Here is a 17,272-nt window from a genome sequence, read left to right as displayed (position 1 = left end):
GTTGTAGACAAATTTAAATATTTAAATTCAGAAAAGAATATACTCCAAGTACAAGGAGTCTGAATAGATATTAATTGTTTTTGAAAAACTATGACAAGATTAACTCTATAAATCAACTGCTAATACTTGACCAAATATTGCTTCCACGAAAATGATGAATTATAAATAATCAATTATAACAATTTTTATCCAACTTTTCACAACTTTGTCAAAAGAATTTACAAAATAATGATACCAAAAAATCAGCCAAATTTAGATTATCTCCTCCCACTCCTTTATAAGCTAAATTTAGTTGAAATTGAGCTTTCTGCTTCTTTTTAAATAGCTTAATTTCCTATTAAATTCTTCAAAACATGCAACTTATAATATATATGTATCTCATCCAAATTAAGATTCATCCCTTCAAAGAGTGTGGTTGAATTAAGATTTAGGAATTAGTCATAAAACAATGGAACAAAGTTCTTTTTTTATATTTCATAAAACAATGGAACAAAGTTCTTTTTTTAAAAATATAAAAAAATAAAATCTAGTAAAATGTTACACAAACTTCACAACTTGGTTAATAAGATAACACAGTATTATAAGATATTGTTTACACATATACATATATACCTCTAATTAAAGTAAAATTAGATTTGAATGTAAATTTAAGCTAAAGTTATTCTATTCAATTAGAGTACTAAATAAATAAAGAGCTCAATAAATCTTAGAACAACCAAGGTCAGTGTTAGCAATTTGAAGGGAACTATAGCCACATATTTTTATCATATATATTTTTTATTAAAAATAATAATAGTAATAATGGGTTTGATTGTTATTTAAGAAAAAGTAAAAATTTCTGTAATTTAAAATCTTATAAATAATCATTTTTTTTCTCTTTTATAAAACAGAGAAAATAAAAGGTTTAACGAGCATATCTAACAATTTAGAGAAAAAGACAAATCAATTCATTTTAGACAAATCTCATAATATCAAATTTGATTTATTTTTATAAGCATAACCAATAAACCAATTCAACAAAACATAACAAAACATGTAGAGATAGACATACGTTTTATAAAGAAGAATCTTGACAATAGCACCATCTGTATCTCATACACTCCTAGTCAACAAATAACTTATATCATCGCCATAGGGTTACTCCTAGTAAGTAAGTTGAACCTAATTAAAGGTTAGTAGAGTTCAAGGGTTATTGAGTAATTTATTGTACCCTAGTTTTATTTGATTTTGTGGCGAGGGCTTATGGCCTACATATACTCTCCTCTTGTACTCTTTTCATTATTAAAAACTAATAAAAGCAGCTTAATACATGAACTACTTGACGCTAAAAAGTTTTTGCTACTTACAATAGAAAATACTCTCATTTGGAAGCTAGCTAGAAGCCATTGTACAGTTTTGTTTTTCCTTTGCACGTCAATAGCTTTTGTGAATTCTCTCAGCATTACAAATCTACAGAAAGCTACCTCTCTTAGATTAATTGACTGTTATCTGGTGACGAGAATTGAAAGCGAGTAGAATTTGAATCAAGAACAATCATTGCAAGTGCAAACTAGCCAGAATGGAACTCAATACCGATCCCAAGAGCACAGGCAGGAGATATGTCGAGAACTCGCACGAGAGAATCATCATGACAGGTAAGTCAGTCATCCAAATCATACTCAAAACTTTGAAATCACATTTCTTGTCCTCACTTCTAAATAGATGAGGATGCTGAGACGACTTTTGCAGGTTGAATGGTGTTGTTTAAAACCAATTTGAAATGCTGAAGTCCCTTAACTTCCTAAGATGTCTCTCCATATCTTGTCTAGTTTTGGTCCACTCTTCTTTCTCGATTACCGTGGTCGGGTCATCTCGTTCACTCTAGATTGCATTGAGAGTATAGGGGATTAAGCAATAAACAGAGCATAAAATGCTAATGAAATCTGGTAGATAAGAAACGGATACCGAATGGATGATCTTGAAAGAGTTCCCATTGTCTCGAACTACGAGCAAGTCGCTTCTCCTGTCCCTATCTCTTCCTCCTGGAACTGTGACCTGTGTTAGAGCAAAAGGAAGTAGTTTAAACCCTTTTAACAGAGAAGAAGCAGCTTGAAATCTTTAATTGGACTTGAAGTTTAGAACTTCAACTTATTACTGAAACAGAGCAAAAGCCAAGAAAAAAAAGTCTTACCAGGACTTTTGCCCTGGTGATTGACTTGGTTTTTGAATCAATTACATATATTTCCTCAAAGTCTAGGACAAATTCTGGGTCCCGCAGCCTTCGGTTTCTGAAGTGCTTCGTCAAGAAAACCTGCAAAAGATAAATGAATTTTTTGCACGTTCTTATATCTTTTGTCCACATTCCCATCCTGAAGACAAGGACCATCACATGCATAATATTCTTAAATTTCAAACGCTGTTGAGTCAATGAACATCACTTCGTATGTCTATGCCAGCTACTTCTATTCTAACGTATCACAGCGAAACCCATACTCGAATTTACAAAGAAATGGAAGAGTCCATAAAATAATCATCACTTTCACTAGAAATAGAAAAACAGAGTGAACAATCATCAAATTCTTGAGTCCAACCTTACCTTAAGAACCTCCTTTTCTGACTTGTATAATGGATCTCTAGGTGAATCAATAGGTGGTTCTGTGACATTGTAGCATCCATAATCACTCTGAGCACATCTAATATACTGCAGTTGTGAAGAAAAGTAAGATCATACACTGCTGAAATTCCTTAAAATCCTATTTTGGTCCTTGAACTATGATATAAACAAAATTCCTTAAAAATCTTATTTTGGTCCTTGAACTATGATGTTTGTTCCATATTGTTCTATGAACTTTTAATTATTGTGTTTAAGTACCTTAACCTTCAATACGTCAGTTTTAGTCTCAGATTTCTTCATCAAATTAATTGTTAACTCACGACCAGTTCTTCCACAAAAACTTAAAAATGACCGCCTGTAAACATTTGCCGACTGGCTAAATGAACATGCTAAATTTTGGAAGGCATAACAGATTTATATCATTGAAAAATTGTTCCTTCATGATAATATACTGAAAAAAAAATTCAGTTTTAACATACCAGTCGGCATTATCGATCCAAAATTGAAATCTGTTTATAGAAAATGATTGAAACTTTTCATAAAGGAGATGAACAGAGACTAGTGCTTCCAGATACAAAAGGATACAACAAAAACATAGCATAACGTAAACAACTAACCACAAGGGATTAAAGACAAATGCGGTAAGACTGAAGTAATAAGACTTTAAAAAGTAAATAAAAGCTTAGAGAGGCTTGATAAATGCCACAATTGCACTGGATATCGTTAATGTAAAGTTAATGAAAATGGCTAAACGAACAGGCTAAGTTTCTGTTGAATTGTTAGTTAAAAACTAATGAAAATGGTTGAAACAGGTTTTAAATCCAGAGTTCAAGACAAACAGAATAACTTACACCATTTAATCATGTATATAAATGCAAATAAAGGACAATAATACCTTCTGAGGCATTGGAGCAAGAACTTTGGGGATGGCATAAACATCAGTGTCCGGAGGAGTAACATACATCTACAACCAAGAAACACATCAACGAAAACTTTTTTTAACTATCAAATGAATCTGATAAAAGCAAAGTTTGAAATGAAACTAAGCAAATTTTGCCAGTAACCTCTCTGAAATCATAAACATCACTGTCGGGATCCGGCGGCTTCCTAATGAAGAAATCACAGTGCAACAAACTAATCTTATGAAATTCCTCCTCGTTTATCCTATAATCCACAATCATCTCCGAATCCCATCCCTGTGTGGACACGAAGCTTTTGCTCTGCACAATCGAGATATTCTCATCGCCGACGCCGTCGGAACCCGCTGCTGCAGCTGCCGCGGCGGCTAGAGGATCGTACTCGATGTCGAAATCTTTCTTGTTGTCGACTTCCTCCATTTCCTCGTCGTCCATGTCGTAGTCATCGGGACCACCGCTATCACCGTCGCCATCGTCGGAGAAGACTCGAAAAGGGTTTCTTCTAGGGAGGAAGAGAGGAGATGCACAGGGAGTGGTTTTCCAGTAGGGCAGGCTTGGGAGGTGGGGAAGAGAGGCTGCGGAAGAGATGGAGGAGACTCGGAGACGGTTGATTGTGGGGGGCGGCAACGGCGAGGAGAGGAGGAAGACGGTGGAGTTCATGAGGACGCAACCTCTGTGAAGCGGGCGCCGGAGAATTCGAACCCTATTATATTTTGTTGATGCATACTGTGTGTGGATAATGTTAAAATGAATTAAAATGAAAATTTATAAAAACATATAAAAAAATCGTTAATATGGAAAATGGTCCAATACGGCCTTTTGGGTCTGCCATTTAAAAATCTACCATACATTTTTTTTTAATATTCATTGTTTTTCTTAGAGCTTTAGCCGAATTAGATTTCCAGATTTCTTATTCTCTGTTTAAAATTTAAAATAAATGCTATTATGTAATTATCAAAATATTTTCCAGCAAATGATTTAACTTTTGTTGAAAGAAGAAATCATCCAGGTTGAGTTTGAACTTCATTACTCTACAAAATTGTTCTACGTATTCTCATACTTTTAAATCTTTACATGTATTCTGCTTTCAATGATTTGATAGTTTAGAGCATTTTTAATAGTTTGTTATAGGTTTTTTTTCTAAAATATGAGGTGGCTGGAATATAAGTAGTTGGATGTGTGCATATCTAATTTTTTAAACTTTTGCAGGTGGTTATCTAATGAATGTCATAAATTCATCAACCTAGGCTCATTTACATTAGGAATCTCGCCTGAGATTGTTGAAATTGGACTGAGATTTGTTGAACGAGTCTCAACATTGTTCTAGGTTTGTGTTCATATGCATTATGTGTTGGTTATCGGGGTAGATTTCACCCGAGATTAACGAGGATACATTATAGAATGCATATAAAACACTAATATCGTGACATCACGATGTAAATAACCCAAGTACATGGTGAATTTATGTTGTTCTTGATCGAGATTGGATCAAGATTCCTTTGAGTTATAAGATAAAGTACTTATTTTCTTATGTTATACGTGTTTTCTGCTTGGTAAATGTCTCTTGTCACTAAAATTTGTTATTCAAACTTTTTCCTTCCAAATTTGACATGTTGTTCTCACCCGGCCAAGACTATCTCCAATAGTAAAAACTACTTTTGCACAATGTTGACTTGAGAACTTCTGATTGGTTAGATAGTTGCCCATTTGGTGATGTGATGAGTAAATCGCAAAAGATTTATTGCCATGAAACCTTCAATTGGACAATTTGATGTAGATGTAACTCAAGAATACATCCATTGGTACGAAAATATTACTAGGCTATATATCACCCGACAGAAAGCTGTTATGGGTCATTTGGTATACATTTAAATATTGTCTAATTATTTTAGTATAATTTTATTTTGAATATTTTCTAATTCATTTTAATATATACAACAATAGACTTCGGGATGTTGCAGATGATCTACAACCAAGTCTTAAATATATGCAACGATAATGAGCAATACATGGAGAACATTACAATGTACCATTGTACTTACTCCAGTTCCAAGGATACATGCTCCAGTGCAAGAGCCTAATGAATTGGAAGAAATGTCTTTCGTGACATAAACACAAAGTGAGACCGGTTACATTAGTCTAGTGATGATGATGCGAACATTTGGAATGGGTTATTGGTCAATCGCCAAACTTTAAAACACGATATTACAATTCAGAGTTAGGCCCATCATCATCAAACTTTGGACAAGGATACTATGATTGAAGGACTGATTCATCATCTTTATATATGCATTGTCACGGGCACGGACATGGAGAAGATAATGAATATTTGAACTATGAAGCGCCTGTAGCGTTACTCGAACAACCAGATGAGCAACAAAGAGTGCAGAGTCGACGATGACAACTAACTTGATATTGTCGTCGTCCAGATTGTGAAACACACTAATTCTTTTATTAAATAAAAATTGTTAAATTATTGTATTAGACATTCTACTTTATATTTAATTATTTTCCAAACACAAGCAAATATTAAAAATTTACACCATTCAATTAATACAAGACGAATGGATTACAATAGTAAATTGTAATCCATAGAGAATGATATAAACCGAATGAATTACTAACATAAAATGGAGTACTCGAGTGATGAATTTTTTATTAATGGTTAATTGTTACAAATCTATCGTGTCAAGTAACAAATATAAAATTATATTGACAAATTAACCTAAAAATAAATTGAAAAAAAAAAGTTGATAGAAATTTTGTCAGTTTGAAAATACAAAGAACCCACTTTTTAAATAGGTTTGAATAACAATAAAATTGAACCAACTTTTCTATACAATAACGTGAGTGATTTTAGGTTTCTTCATTAGAGCGGAAAAAATAAATTAATATATTTAATATGTGATAAAAGATTAAATTAGTTAAAATAATTCTTAATAAAACGACAACCATGACATTTTAAATATCAAATTATTAATTTAACACATTTTAACTTTCACTAATTCCTAAATTAAAACTTTTTCCTCACATTTTAATTAAATTTTTTTAAAAAATCTAAACTACAGGGAAGAAAGGTGGTTTTTTAAAAAATATAACCAAACACCAAAATATTCAATTTAAAAAATGAGAAAAACCTAAGGGATCACAATGGAAAATACAAAAAATGTCCGATGATTAAATGGCACTAGTGTGCATAATACATTTTTTTGATAAAAATTGTTTAGATTTGATTATTATTTTTTATATTATCGATTTGGCTATTATTTGGTACACAATCGTTTATTTAATCATTTACACTTGAATAACCAAATAGAAACGATTTTTTAAAAGATTTTTTGGTATATGGTTGTTTAGATTTGGTTATTCTTTCTATTCTTTGGTTTATTTAGGGTCTATTTTGTACATTTGGCTATCTACATCCAAATATTTTTTGGTAAGATTTAGATAAGACGATAGAAAAGAAAAATGGCCGAAGATGGAAAGAAAGTGTAAACAAAAATATTGAAAAAAATTCAAAAGAAGACGATGAAAAAAAAACTGCAGAGAGAAATAAAGAAGAAAGACAATTAAAAGGAAGGAAAAGAATATTTTAAAAATTAGTTAGCTAGACTTTTTCATTTTGTTATACCAGCCATAAATATTTTGTCTTATATTTATGAAAATTAACATCGAAATATTTTTAAATATTGATTAGTTCCATGAACTTTTTTTATTTTGTTAAAGAGAAAACTATGGCACATTAAATTTTTGTTAAACTAATTAAACGAGGTAGTAAGACATTTGAATTTAATTAAGAAAATAAAGAAGAAGAATTAAATAGATAGTTTTCAAATGACACTATTTTTCCAAAAAGGTCCTACCGGGAGTCGAACCCAGGTCGCTGGATTCAAAGTCCAGAGTGCTAACCACTACACCATAGAACCAATTTTGTTTTAATATTTTTAAAGTATTAAATACTATTATCTATCCTACTAAATTAAATTTTTAGGACCGATTTAGAAATTCAACGCATCTATGAAAGTTAAAACTGGGACTATTTTCATTCCATTTTCTAGAATGTTACCTACAATCACACATAGATATGTACATTATCACATTTTTGTGTGGGTTTTTTTTTTGTTCAAATATAATCATTATTCTTTACCGAAGCATATACCCTCAAGTTTAACATTTGTGTGTGCATGTGAAGGTGAACATTAGTTAGCTTGTCCTTTTATTCTAAAGGCCGTCATTCAAACGGCAAAAATCAAATTCTTTGTTAAAATCGAACCAATCTAAAAACTCAATAAAACCGAAAAGTGCCATTTAACTCAGTTTAAGGAAATTTAAAAGCAAATTGAACCGAACCAAACAATTTTTAATTACTATATATTTATATTTATATATTTTAAAAAAGAGTAAAACTAAACTCCTTTCAATTTAAAGAATAAAATCAAATTTAAAATATAGCGGAAGCCAACCAAATTATTTATTTATTTTCAGTTCTTTAGAAATAACAAAATCTAATTTGAAATCAAACCAAACCTCAAAAATAAGGTTCGGTTCAGTTCGATTCGATTTGACTACCAGTTGAATCGAAATGAGCTATTTTTACTTTTGATGGCACACTAAATCTTTCGTTCCATGCCGTACTAAAAAAAATTCACTCTTACAAAAATTAGAATTTTTTATTTATAAATTTTTCTTTAGTGATGGATGAACATTTTTTTTATGAATATTTTTATATCATCTATAAAATAATGATTTCTCTTTTTTATGAATATTTATATTAATCATCTATAAAATAATGATTTATTTATGAAATTACTCGTTTAGTTTAATGATAATTGACACCTAAATTTTAAATGTTTATTTTTAAGTATATTAACGGTAATATTAATATCACAAAATAAAATGGTATATTATAAATGTACAAAATTAAAATAAAAACTTTAAGATATTAACATAACCCTGAGAAAGACAAAAGTCTTAAAAATCTTTTGGTCATTCAAATTTTGTATGAAAATAATAATTTAGATACTTGGAAGATTTAAATTTGGTAATAATTTAGCGTTAAAGTCTTTAACAAGCAACAAAATTTAGTCTATACCGTTTATTATTTTATTTATTTAGTCTATTTACACAAAAAAATAATATATATATATATATTACTTTTAACTATAAAATTAAGTTGTAATGAAAGATTGACCTCTAATTTTGAATAATTTTTTATTATAAATCATTACAAATTTAAAATACAAAAGACTAAATTATTATTTAGAACTAAATTGTTATAATAATTAACTACCTAATTTGTTAATTAGGAAAGATTAAGGAAAAAACAGTGTACTTAAGTGAATTTCTTTAATAATTGTACAAAGATTTCTTAAAAAATAATAAAAATTTTAAAAAAATCCCAAAATCTAAGGGAAACAGACACAAGAGGTCACAAAAATAGAAAATAAAATCACTCACCTACCTGCAGAAATTAGCTACCAATTTTCTCAGTGTTATTTTAAACCTAACATTTACAAAGGTAACCAAAATTTATTTTTTCTATATTCGTAAATATTTTCTATAATATTTTAATTTAAAATAATTCCTATTTGCTTTTTTCTTTTTTACCATCTTTAAAGTTTTAAAAAAAGAAAAAAAAAAGGTTAACCAATTGAAATGTCTCAATCTAATATTTTCAAAAGGAAAACAAAATTGTCACAATCTAATTAAATCTTATTTTCCCGTTAAAATGCCACGTCAGCTTCATAGAAATTATTAACTTTAAAAAAATCTTTTTCCTTTTTCCTTTTTTCCTTTTTTCCTTTTTTTTTATTTTTGATGTTCCCATCGATTTCTTCAAATTCTCATCTTCAACCTTTGCTTCTTCATCATAATTCTTCTTCCAATTCTCTCTTTCATCTCACTTCCTCTCGTACAAGCTTCAATTTCCTTTTTCTGTTTTGAGATCATTGCATCTGTTTTTTTTATTCTTGAGCTCGTTTATATTTAACTCGTAATTTGATCGATACTCTCTAAATTGGATCATCGTTTCTACCGACTGCGATTCCCCATTTACCACCTCGATATCCTCGTCAACCGTTGCCCCCACCATCGGAGACGGCCGTTGTATTCTCAACCAGTAGAATGAGGCAGTCGCCGGTCTTCGGAGACGATTACGCCCATGGAACTCACGTCCAGTCCTTCTCCTCAGCTTCGCTCTTCCCTTCTTCTTCTCGCAGAGATGTTTATTACAGGTTCAATCTAATCTTTGCCTCCTATCTCTCACTGTGACTCAACTTTTAGTTTTACAGATATCTGTTTGTATATACTGTTCCGGTTTCTGATTCTCTTTTTGTGTTTTGTTCTGATTGAAGGGTTGGGTGAATTGCCTGATTTAAGTAACGGGTTTGGGACTATTCCTTTGTTTGTACATTACTTGAATCGGTTTTGAACTGATTAGTATTGGGAAAATCATGAATTCTTCTTCAGTACGATTTGATCCCGACTGCTTTCGGTGAAAGATTGTTTGGGTTCGGTTACGTTGGAATTCAACAGATTTTTGTGTTGAAAAGAGAAAAAAATAATAGTTTTTTGTGTTTATATTGGGATTGGAGAACTGTCAATAGATGTAATAGAGCTAAACTGTAGGGTACTCCACTGATTGGTCTGACCTGTTTAAGAAATTCTGGTAGTAATTAGCATGATGGAGATGGCTATAATCTTTCTCGACTTTGATGCACTTATTTAAACCAACTGTTGGGGTAGACAGTTTAACAATGAACTGTGATTGGAGTTTGTTGGTTAAGATTGAAACTTCACCTCTATTTGTAAACTTCCATCATAATCATAATGAATTCTGCCATGTGGTTGATTTGTAGTATATATATTCAATTCTCTTTATTTTCATATTTGAAAATCTCCCCTCTGCTTTCTCTGGTAGATTCCATTAATTTTTCTCACGTTTCATGAAGAATAAAAGACGGACAACAACCCAGTGGGCCTTTTATGAAAAAGATTTTAACTAATAGAACCTTTCTGTAGATGTTAGAAAGTTTGTCATATTCAATTCAAAACAAATGTAAACGTATATTTGATCCTAGACTCATGGATTTCACTAGAAGATGAGAAATCAAGAGAAGGATCACGTACTTCCATTGAAGAAAAGGCGTGAGACTAATTCAGACAGCAAATCAATTAATCAAAATCCCTGTTTTCAAATCCTGTTTCTAGGGGAGATGAAGTTGGTAACTCTTGTCCTAAAACTTAGTCAAATTGACTCTATGGAACATAGAGACGATTTTATGTCCTAAACCTTAATCTTTATGTTAAGAAAAAGCTAAGGACAATTTAAAAAAATAAATAATTAGCGGCTGTTAAGAACTGTCACTTCAAGTCCTTTTTCCAGCCTTTGAGTTCAGAGTACTCTCATGAAATTGGAACCCTTAACATTTGATTGTGGGGATTCAAGTAGCTTGACATTTGAAAATGCTTTATTACTGTAATTTTGTGTGAAACGGTAGATGACAATTATATATCTTAAAATCATCCTGAAATAGATATGCCCAATATAAGTTTTGTTAAGCATAAATTTTGATGAGGCCGAGAAAGTTGGAGTTCTAGTACCATTTCATTCCCATGGCTATCCCTAGCATTAACTAAGCCACCTCTATGTATTCTATGCATGTCCTATTTGCTTCTGGTCAACTTGTAATGACGCTGTTTTATTTCATACAGCTGTGGGGCTTGTGGATACGAACTGAACTTGAGCTCTATTAACCGCAACACATCGACCATTGGCTCTAAATATGGTAAATCGATAAAGCGAGGGATCATATCATTTCTAAACATCGATGAAAGCAGATTTACGCAGGTCGATGAACTTCAATGTGTGCCTCATTTCTCAAAAAACTCTTGGGGTCTGTTTCGGCGAAGAATCAAACTACTGTGTCGAAAGTGTGGAAACTATATTGGAAATGCTCATAGTAACCATACTGCCTCCTCACCACTTGTTTCAGATGGATCAGATTCATCATCCTTGCCCAATGAAGTCTCAAGGTGCATGAAATATGAAGTAAAAATTCGTGCTTTACAGCCTTCATCTTCCAACGAATTTGAGCCATCAATTATTTAAACAAGGACAAGAACAATGTTGGTGTCGAATGGTTCTTTGGAGCTAAAAGAGTTGAATTGCCTAGTAGCAACAGATGCAGGGATTATCGATATGTTTGTTGTGTTTAAGTTGTGAATAGAATCGGGTTTCAAATGGAACAGAAGTGTAATTGAAAGGATTCACAGTTATGAAGTATGATTTATACGAGTGAGTTGTTTCAATGATACTGATGTTTTTAGTTTGTTTTTCTTTGTTTTCGATTTGCTTAATAAATAATTTGGTGAGATATCGTAACAATTTAGTTTTTGAACTTTATTTAATAATAATTCATCTTCTTTACAACACGATTTCGAAGCATTTCATCATTAAAAATTGATATCAAATTTGACGATATCAAAATTTTTGTTTTTTATGAAGATAAGGTGACATTCATTTTTAATATATATATATATATATATATATATATTATGATAGAAATTAAACTGTTATTAATTAAAATATAAAGCCAAAAAATATAGATGGACTAAATTGTTATTAGTTAAAAAGGTATTTTATCGCTTCACTTAAATAGTTAATACAAACTCTATGTATGATATCTCATATGTATTCAATACGATAATACACATACATAAAAAATATTAAGGAAGGGTTTATAAAATAAAATAAACTTTATAAAAAATAGTTTATATAATATCTATATAATTCATTGAGCCTATATATATATATGTATATATATTAAACAAAAATACGGTTGTATATGTTAGAGAAGACCATGCTGAAACAGCAAACCAGTCAGCAAATATCAGCCGGTTGGAGCCAAATAATAAGAGAGTGTAATATTATTTCTAATAAATGAATTTGTTAATTGTTTGTTATCTCTAAGCCTATCAGCCACATGTAATTGCACAACCAATGTGTGCACTATTTATTTCATTCTTTAATTGATTATTGTTAAAAAAATGGGATAATTTTGTTATAAAAGAAGCTCATTGGCTGCCATAAATGCAATGCTTAGAAATCCAAAGGAATTTAATACCCAATTTATCTTCCCTCTACTTTCTTTTCCAATTATCATTTCGATGGAACTTCTTGCTGGTATCACAGCCTGATGGCAAACGCCTCCCAAAATATTGTTGCTCTTTCTGCCTCTTTTACACCTTCCTTTACTAACCCACGCACCTTTGAACCAAGTCTTGAATCAACTTAGCACAATGAAGAACAAGTATCTCCTATCAAAAACTCTCGCCCTCCCTGTTCTCGGAGGGTACAAGCTTGAAGTGTGAGACCCATTTTTAATTTGAGTAAGGAAGTAAAACTCGGCTAAGTATTAAGAAGTTCGCGTTTGAATAAATCCACAAAAAGAATTAAACGATAAAATCTTTTATACTTAAGTATACGTTTTTGCGATTAAGTGGGTAGTTCGCAAAAAAAAATTGTGTGATAAGAAGAGAAAAAGTCTTTGCGTAAGTTAAAAAGTGAAAGTTGACAGTGCTAGACTAGGCGTTTTGAGTGGTCTTCGCTAGAAGAACCAAGTGTTTCTCGGAGAAGAAGTTTGCGAGGAAGCCTTGGAGTTTAAGTTTACGATAAGAGTTCTATGCGAGTAAAAGTTGGTTAGTTCGCATGGAAGGTTTCTTATAGTAAAAATATAACCACGCGAGAAATGATTAAAGTTATTCGGGGTTTGGGTTAAGTGGAAGCAAGGTCTGGCGAAAAAAAGGTCAAATCTGATTTGACAGGAGTTAACATGTAAGATTAAGAATTTAAGCATGGTTAAGTTGAATATTAATTTACACGTGTAAAGTTTTAAGCAGAAGCTAGTGAACTGAGAAAAGTTTATGTATGACTAAGTTAGTTTAAGAGCTCTATAAATAAGAGAATTTAGGTAACTAAAGAGGAAATGATGAGAGTTTTGTTGAAATGTTGAAGTGTTGTTGCTTTAGTCATGCGAGAAGATGCTTGCGAGAAGAAGGATGACTTCTTTAGTAAATTTTGGTGAGTACTTTTCTCTAAAATGAATTTATGTTAAAAACTTTATTATGATTTCTCTTTACTGATTTGAAAGAGGAATTCGAATGAGAGTGTTTCAAAGAGATTTCTATGAAAAGTTATGTTTTCAAACATGATTTATAATGTTAAAGCTTTCGATTTGATGATTATGATTTCAATCTATAAAATGGTTTTCAAACCATTAGTTGTTTCTTTGAGATGATGCTAATTTTTATGTACGCATAAAGAGTTAAGGCCACAATGGGGTGCACAGGCTACATGGTGATAAGAAACTAGCTTATGCGTTGAAAGAAACTTATAAAGCATAGCGGTCTGAGTAACAATAATGAATTAGTATGTTCTCGGATGCTGTTGATACAGTAGTCTAAATGCGAGGTAATGAGACCAAGTGTAGATAACGATTTGGGATCCTTGGCGAAATGAAATGATTTGTTAAGTTTATGCGAAGTAAAATGATTTTTCGTTATGTTTAAATGATTTGATATTATTTTTTCCAAATGATTATGAAAATGTATTGCGAAAAGTTTTCATAAAAGCTCATTAAGTCTTTTATACTTACGTTTTAAAATTTTATCTTCTAGGATCAGGCGTTTAGGCCAAGTAGAGAAGAAGGTTGAAGGATTTGCGGCGAGGTGATTCAAGACGTTTTGGATGGTGATTCAAGACGTTTTGGATCTAGTTAACCATTGGTTATTTGGTCAAAGTATTGTAATAATGTATGAAACACATGTTATTAATAAAGTATACATTTTGGTTTGTATTTATTTTTCTTGGCGTTACATTGACCACTGTTGCCTTTTGAATGTTGTTAATCGTTTAAAAAAAGTTGAGAATAAGATTTGCGATAAGAAAATTTCAAGGTTGTAACTAACTCATATCTTATTTCTACTACTTCAGCATTTTGGTCACAGTATGGTTTGGGGTGTGACATGAAGGACATTTGATCGGCAAAAGATCAGGCCCCTCAAAATTTTGACGATCGGCCAAGAAGCCAGCACCACACAGTGACTGAAGACAAAGACGACACAAATCCAGGTGTGTCATCAAGCTTGTCTGCTATAGTCATCGTCAATCCTACTTTTAAACATTGGGTCACTATCGATCTATTGTTGTTCAGTTGGCTTTACAACTCAATGACTCCGATATGGCTATCCAACTCATGAGATTCACAAACAATAAAGATTTGTGGAAAGCTACATAAGATTTATTTGGTGTTCAATCTAGAAACGAATAAGATTTTCTTCGTCAAATATGTCAAACTACAAGGAAATGTAACTTTAAAATGGAGGATTATTTACGATTAATGAAAACTAATGCTTATAACCTTGACCTAGGAGTTTGGTTTCAAGAAGTGCTCTTATCTCATAGGTGTTGTTGGGTTTAGATGAAGTATATAACTCGGTTATTATTATGGATTCAAGGTAAGCCTGAAATTTCATGGCTAGATATGCAATCTAAGCTACTTATTTTTTTTAAAACGTCTAGAGCAATAAAGTAGTCAAAGAAACACTGAAAATGTGGTGCAAAGTCCTAGTATGTATATGACTCAAAGGTTCTAAAACGACCAAACTTCTTATACTAAGCTGAGGTCATTACTACTAAAATAAATAAAGATTTTTTTAATCAAAAATAAATTGAGACACTAAATCTTACCACGAAAACCTCAAATACTCATTCATAAATCGTAAATAAAGTATATATAAATAAAAGTAGAAAATAACCTAGTTCGGGCCTATTTAATTTTTAAAGAAAAATAACATAAAAGTAATTCATAAGTTCTATAGATTTAAGTAAAATACTATAAGTCAAAATATAGTAAACATAAAGTGAAAGCAACATAAACTTTTCTCCTATGGTGAGCCGCAATCAATTCTTATCATTCGCCAGCTTAATCCTGATTTTTCTATCTGTGCCTTTTTTTTATGTTGACTGGGCGTCAAATATTGATGATAGGAAGTCTGTTGCAGCTTATTATGTGTTCGTTGGAAATAACTTGGTTTTCTGGTCCTTCAAGAAACAGACGGCGGTGGCCCAATCCAATACTGAATCTAAGTATCGTGCTCTTGCGCTAGCAACTTCTGAAGTTGCTGGTTAAAGCAATTTTTGACTGAACTTAAAGTTTATTTCCCTTTCAAACCTATTATTTGGTGTGACAAATTAAGTGCGATAGCCCTTGCCACCAATTCGGTCTTTCATATCCGAACAAAGCATATAGAAATTGATGTCCATTACGTTCAAAATCAGGTTCTTAAGAGTATTTTCTAGATGTTCGTTATGTTCCTTCAACAGATCAGTCAGCAGATTGTCTAACCAAATCAATCACTCACAATTAGTTTCATCATCTAGGAACCAAACTTTGGGTAGTTAACTTATCCACTCATTTGAGGGGGTGTTAGAGAAGACCTTGCAAACACAACAGTTATCAGCGTCCTCAAGCCAAATGATGAAGGTAATAGGAGGACGCTAAATGATGAAGGTAATAGGAGGGTGCAATATTATTTCTAAGAAATGAATTTGTTAAGTGTTTGTTATCTTTTTAAGCCTATCGGCTACTGCCACATCTAATTGCACAACAAATGTGTGCAATATTTATTTCATTCTTTAATTGATTACTGTTCCCAAAACATGGGATAATTTTGTATATAAAAGAAGCCCATTGGCTGCCATAAATGCAATGTGTAGAAATCAAAGGAAATTTAATGCCCAATTTATCTTCTTCCTACTTTCTTTTCCAATTACAATTTCAATGAAATCTCTTCTATATACTCCTATAAGTCCCTTAGTATTAATAGAATAAGCTAGCTCTACATTGATGTATGTTATCCAATGCATGAAAATAAAGTATATTATTAAGTACAGTTGATAATTTGATCTTCAAATAAAATTGGGAGATGCATCTCTTCCTCCTTACACATACAAATAATAATTACAAAATTATAAACACTTATTCATTTTTTTCAATTTCAAAGTCTTAAAGATTCTTTTTAAAAGAAAATGAGAATTTGATCATATAACATATCGTGATAAAGACACTTATGTGAAATACAAGTCGATATGCACTAAAATATTTTTAAAAAAAAAACAAAAACCTTGATGTTCTAAAAATCGAAGATAAGTAAAACTCAAATGTATTTTTATATAAGAACTCGACTAAGAAATTAAGAAGAAATAAAAACTTTTTGCAAATTTAAGCTATGTAGTTTTAGTAAGAACTTCCACTCCATAATTCATTTCTACGCTTGGTGAGTGCTTTTTGTCTATTAAATTCTCTCAACACCAATAAAATTTCTTTCTCATTCCACTAAAAGAATGTCTATTTTGTTTGAATTTTGCTACTTTGGAAATCATGAAGAACTAAGGTACTTTTCTGTAAGAATGAAAATTCTAGCAATTTTTTGCTTGTGAGTCATGTCTACTTTGCTTTCTAATTTCAATCTTTAGTTGAATTCCAACTTTGCTTTTATAATTAATTCTTATTTGAGTGCTTGAATTTACTTTAATTTCTAATGGCTCTAAGCATGATTTTGTAAGCAAATTGATTGAAAGTTGTTAGATTTGATTTTAAGCATGTCTTCCTTTTGTCTTTTCTCTAATTTTAAATTAAAATTTCAACTAATTAATCATACTAAATGATTTCTTTACATTTAGTCTGAATTAGATTTGATT

The 17,272-nt window shown here is 31.2% G+C and overlaps 2 protein-coding genes and 1 non-coding gene across 3 annotated transcripts; 1 reads left to right on the top strand and 2 right to left on the bottom strand.

Annotated features, from left to right (window-relative positions):
• Positions 1 to 1,189: 1,189 nt before the first annotated feature.
• Positions 1,190 to 4,259, bottom strand: LOC101213327. The gene is made up of 6 exons (XM_031884709.1): positions 3,658 to 4,259; positions 3,489 to 3,557; positions 2,576 to 2,680; positions 2,171 to 2,290; positions 1,945 to 2,034; positions 1,190 to 1,860 (listed from the first exon to the last, which is right to left on the bottom strand). The coding sequence occupies exons 1-6, from the start codon at positions 4,168 to 4,170 to the stop codon at positions 1,744 to 1,746; spliced, it is 1,014 nt and encodes a 337-aa protein (XP_031740569.1). The 5' UTR covers positions 4,171 to 4,259; the 3' UTR covers positions 1,190 to 1,743.
• A 3,105-nt stretch (positions 4,260 to 7,364) lies between these two features.
• On the bottom strand, positions 7,365 to 7,436 carry TRNAQ-UUG. Its single transcript has one exon. It is a non-coding gene; the product is annotated as a tRNA-Gln (tRNA).
• Positions 7,437 to 9,355: 1,919 nt separating this feature from the next.
• LOC105435260 (uncharacterized protein At4g08330, chloroplastic) lies at positions 9,356 to 11,847 on the top strand. Its single transcript, XM_011655500.2, has 2 exons — positions 9,356 to 9,743; positions 11,224 to 11,847. The coding sequence occupies exons 1-2, from the start codon at positions 9,634 to 9,636 to the stop codon at positions 11,618 to 11,620; spliced, it is 507 nt and encodes a 168-aa protein (XP_011653802.1). The 5' UTR covers positions 9,356 to 9,633; the 3' UTR covers positions 11,621 to 11,847.
• The last annotated feature ends 5,425 nt before the right edge of the window (positions 11,848 to 17,272 follow it).

This window comes from Cucumis sativus, chromosome 4 (assembly GCF_000004075.3).
Source record: "Cucumis sativus cultivar 9930 chromosome 4, Cucumber_9930_V3, whole genome shotgun sequence".
Taxonomy (NCBI): Eukaryota; Viridiplantae; Streptophyta; class Magnoliopsida; order Cucurbitales; family Cucurbitaceae; genus Cucumis; species Cucumis sativus.
The sequence above is the reverse complement of the archived record's forward strand: the minus strand, read 5'-3'. Positions and strand labels throughout refer to the sequence as shown.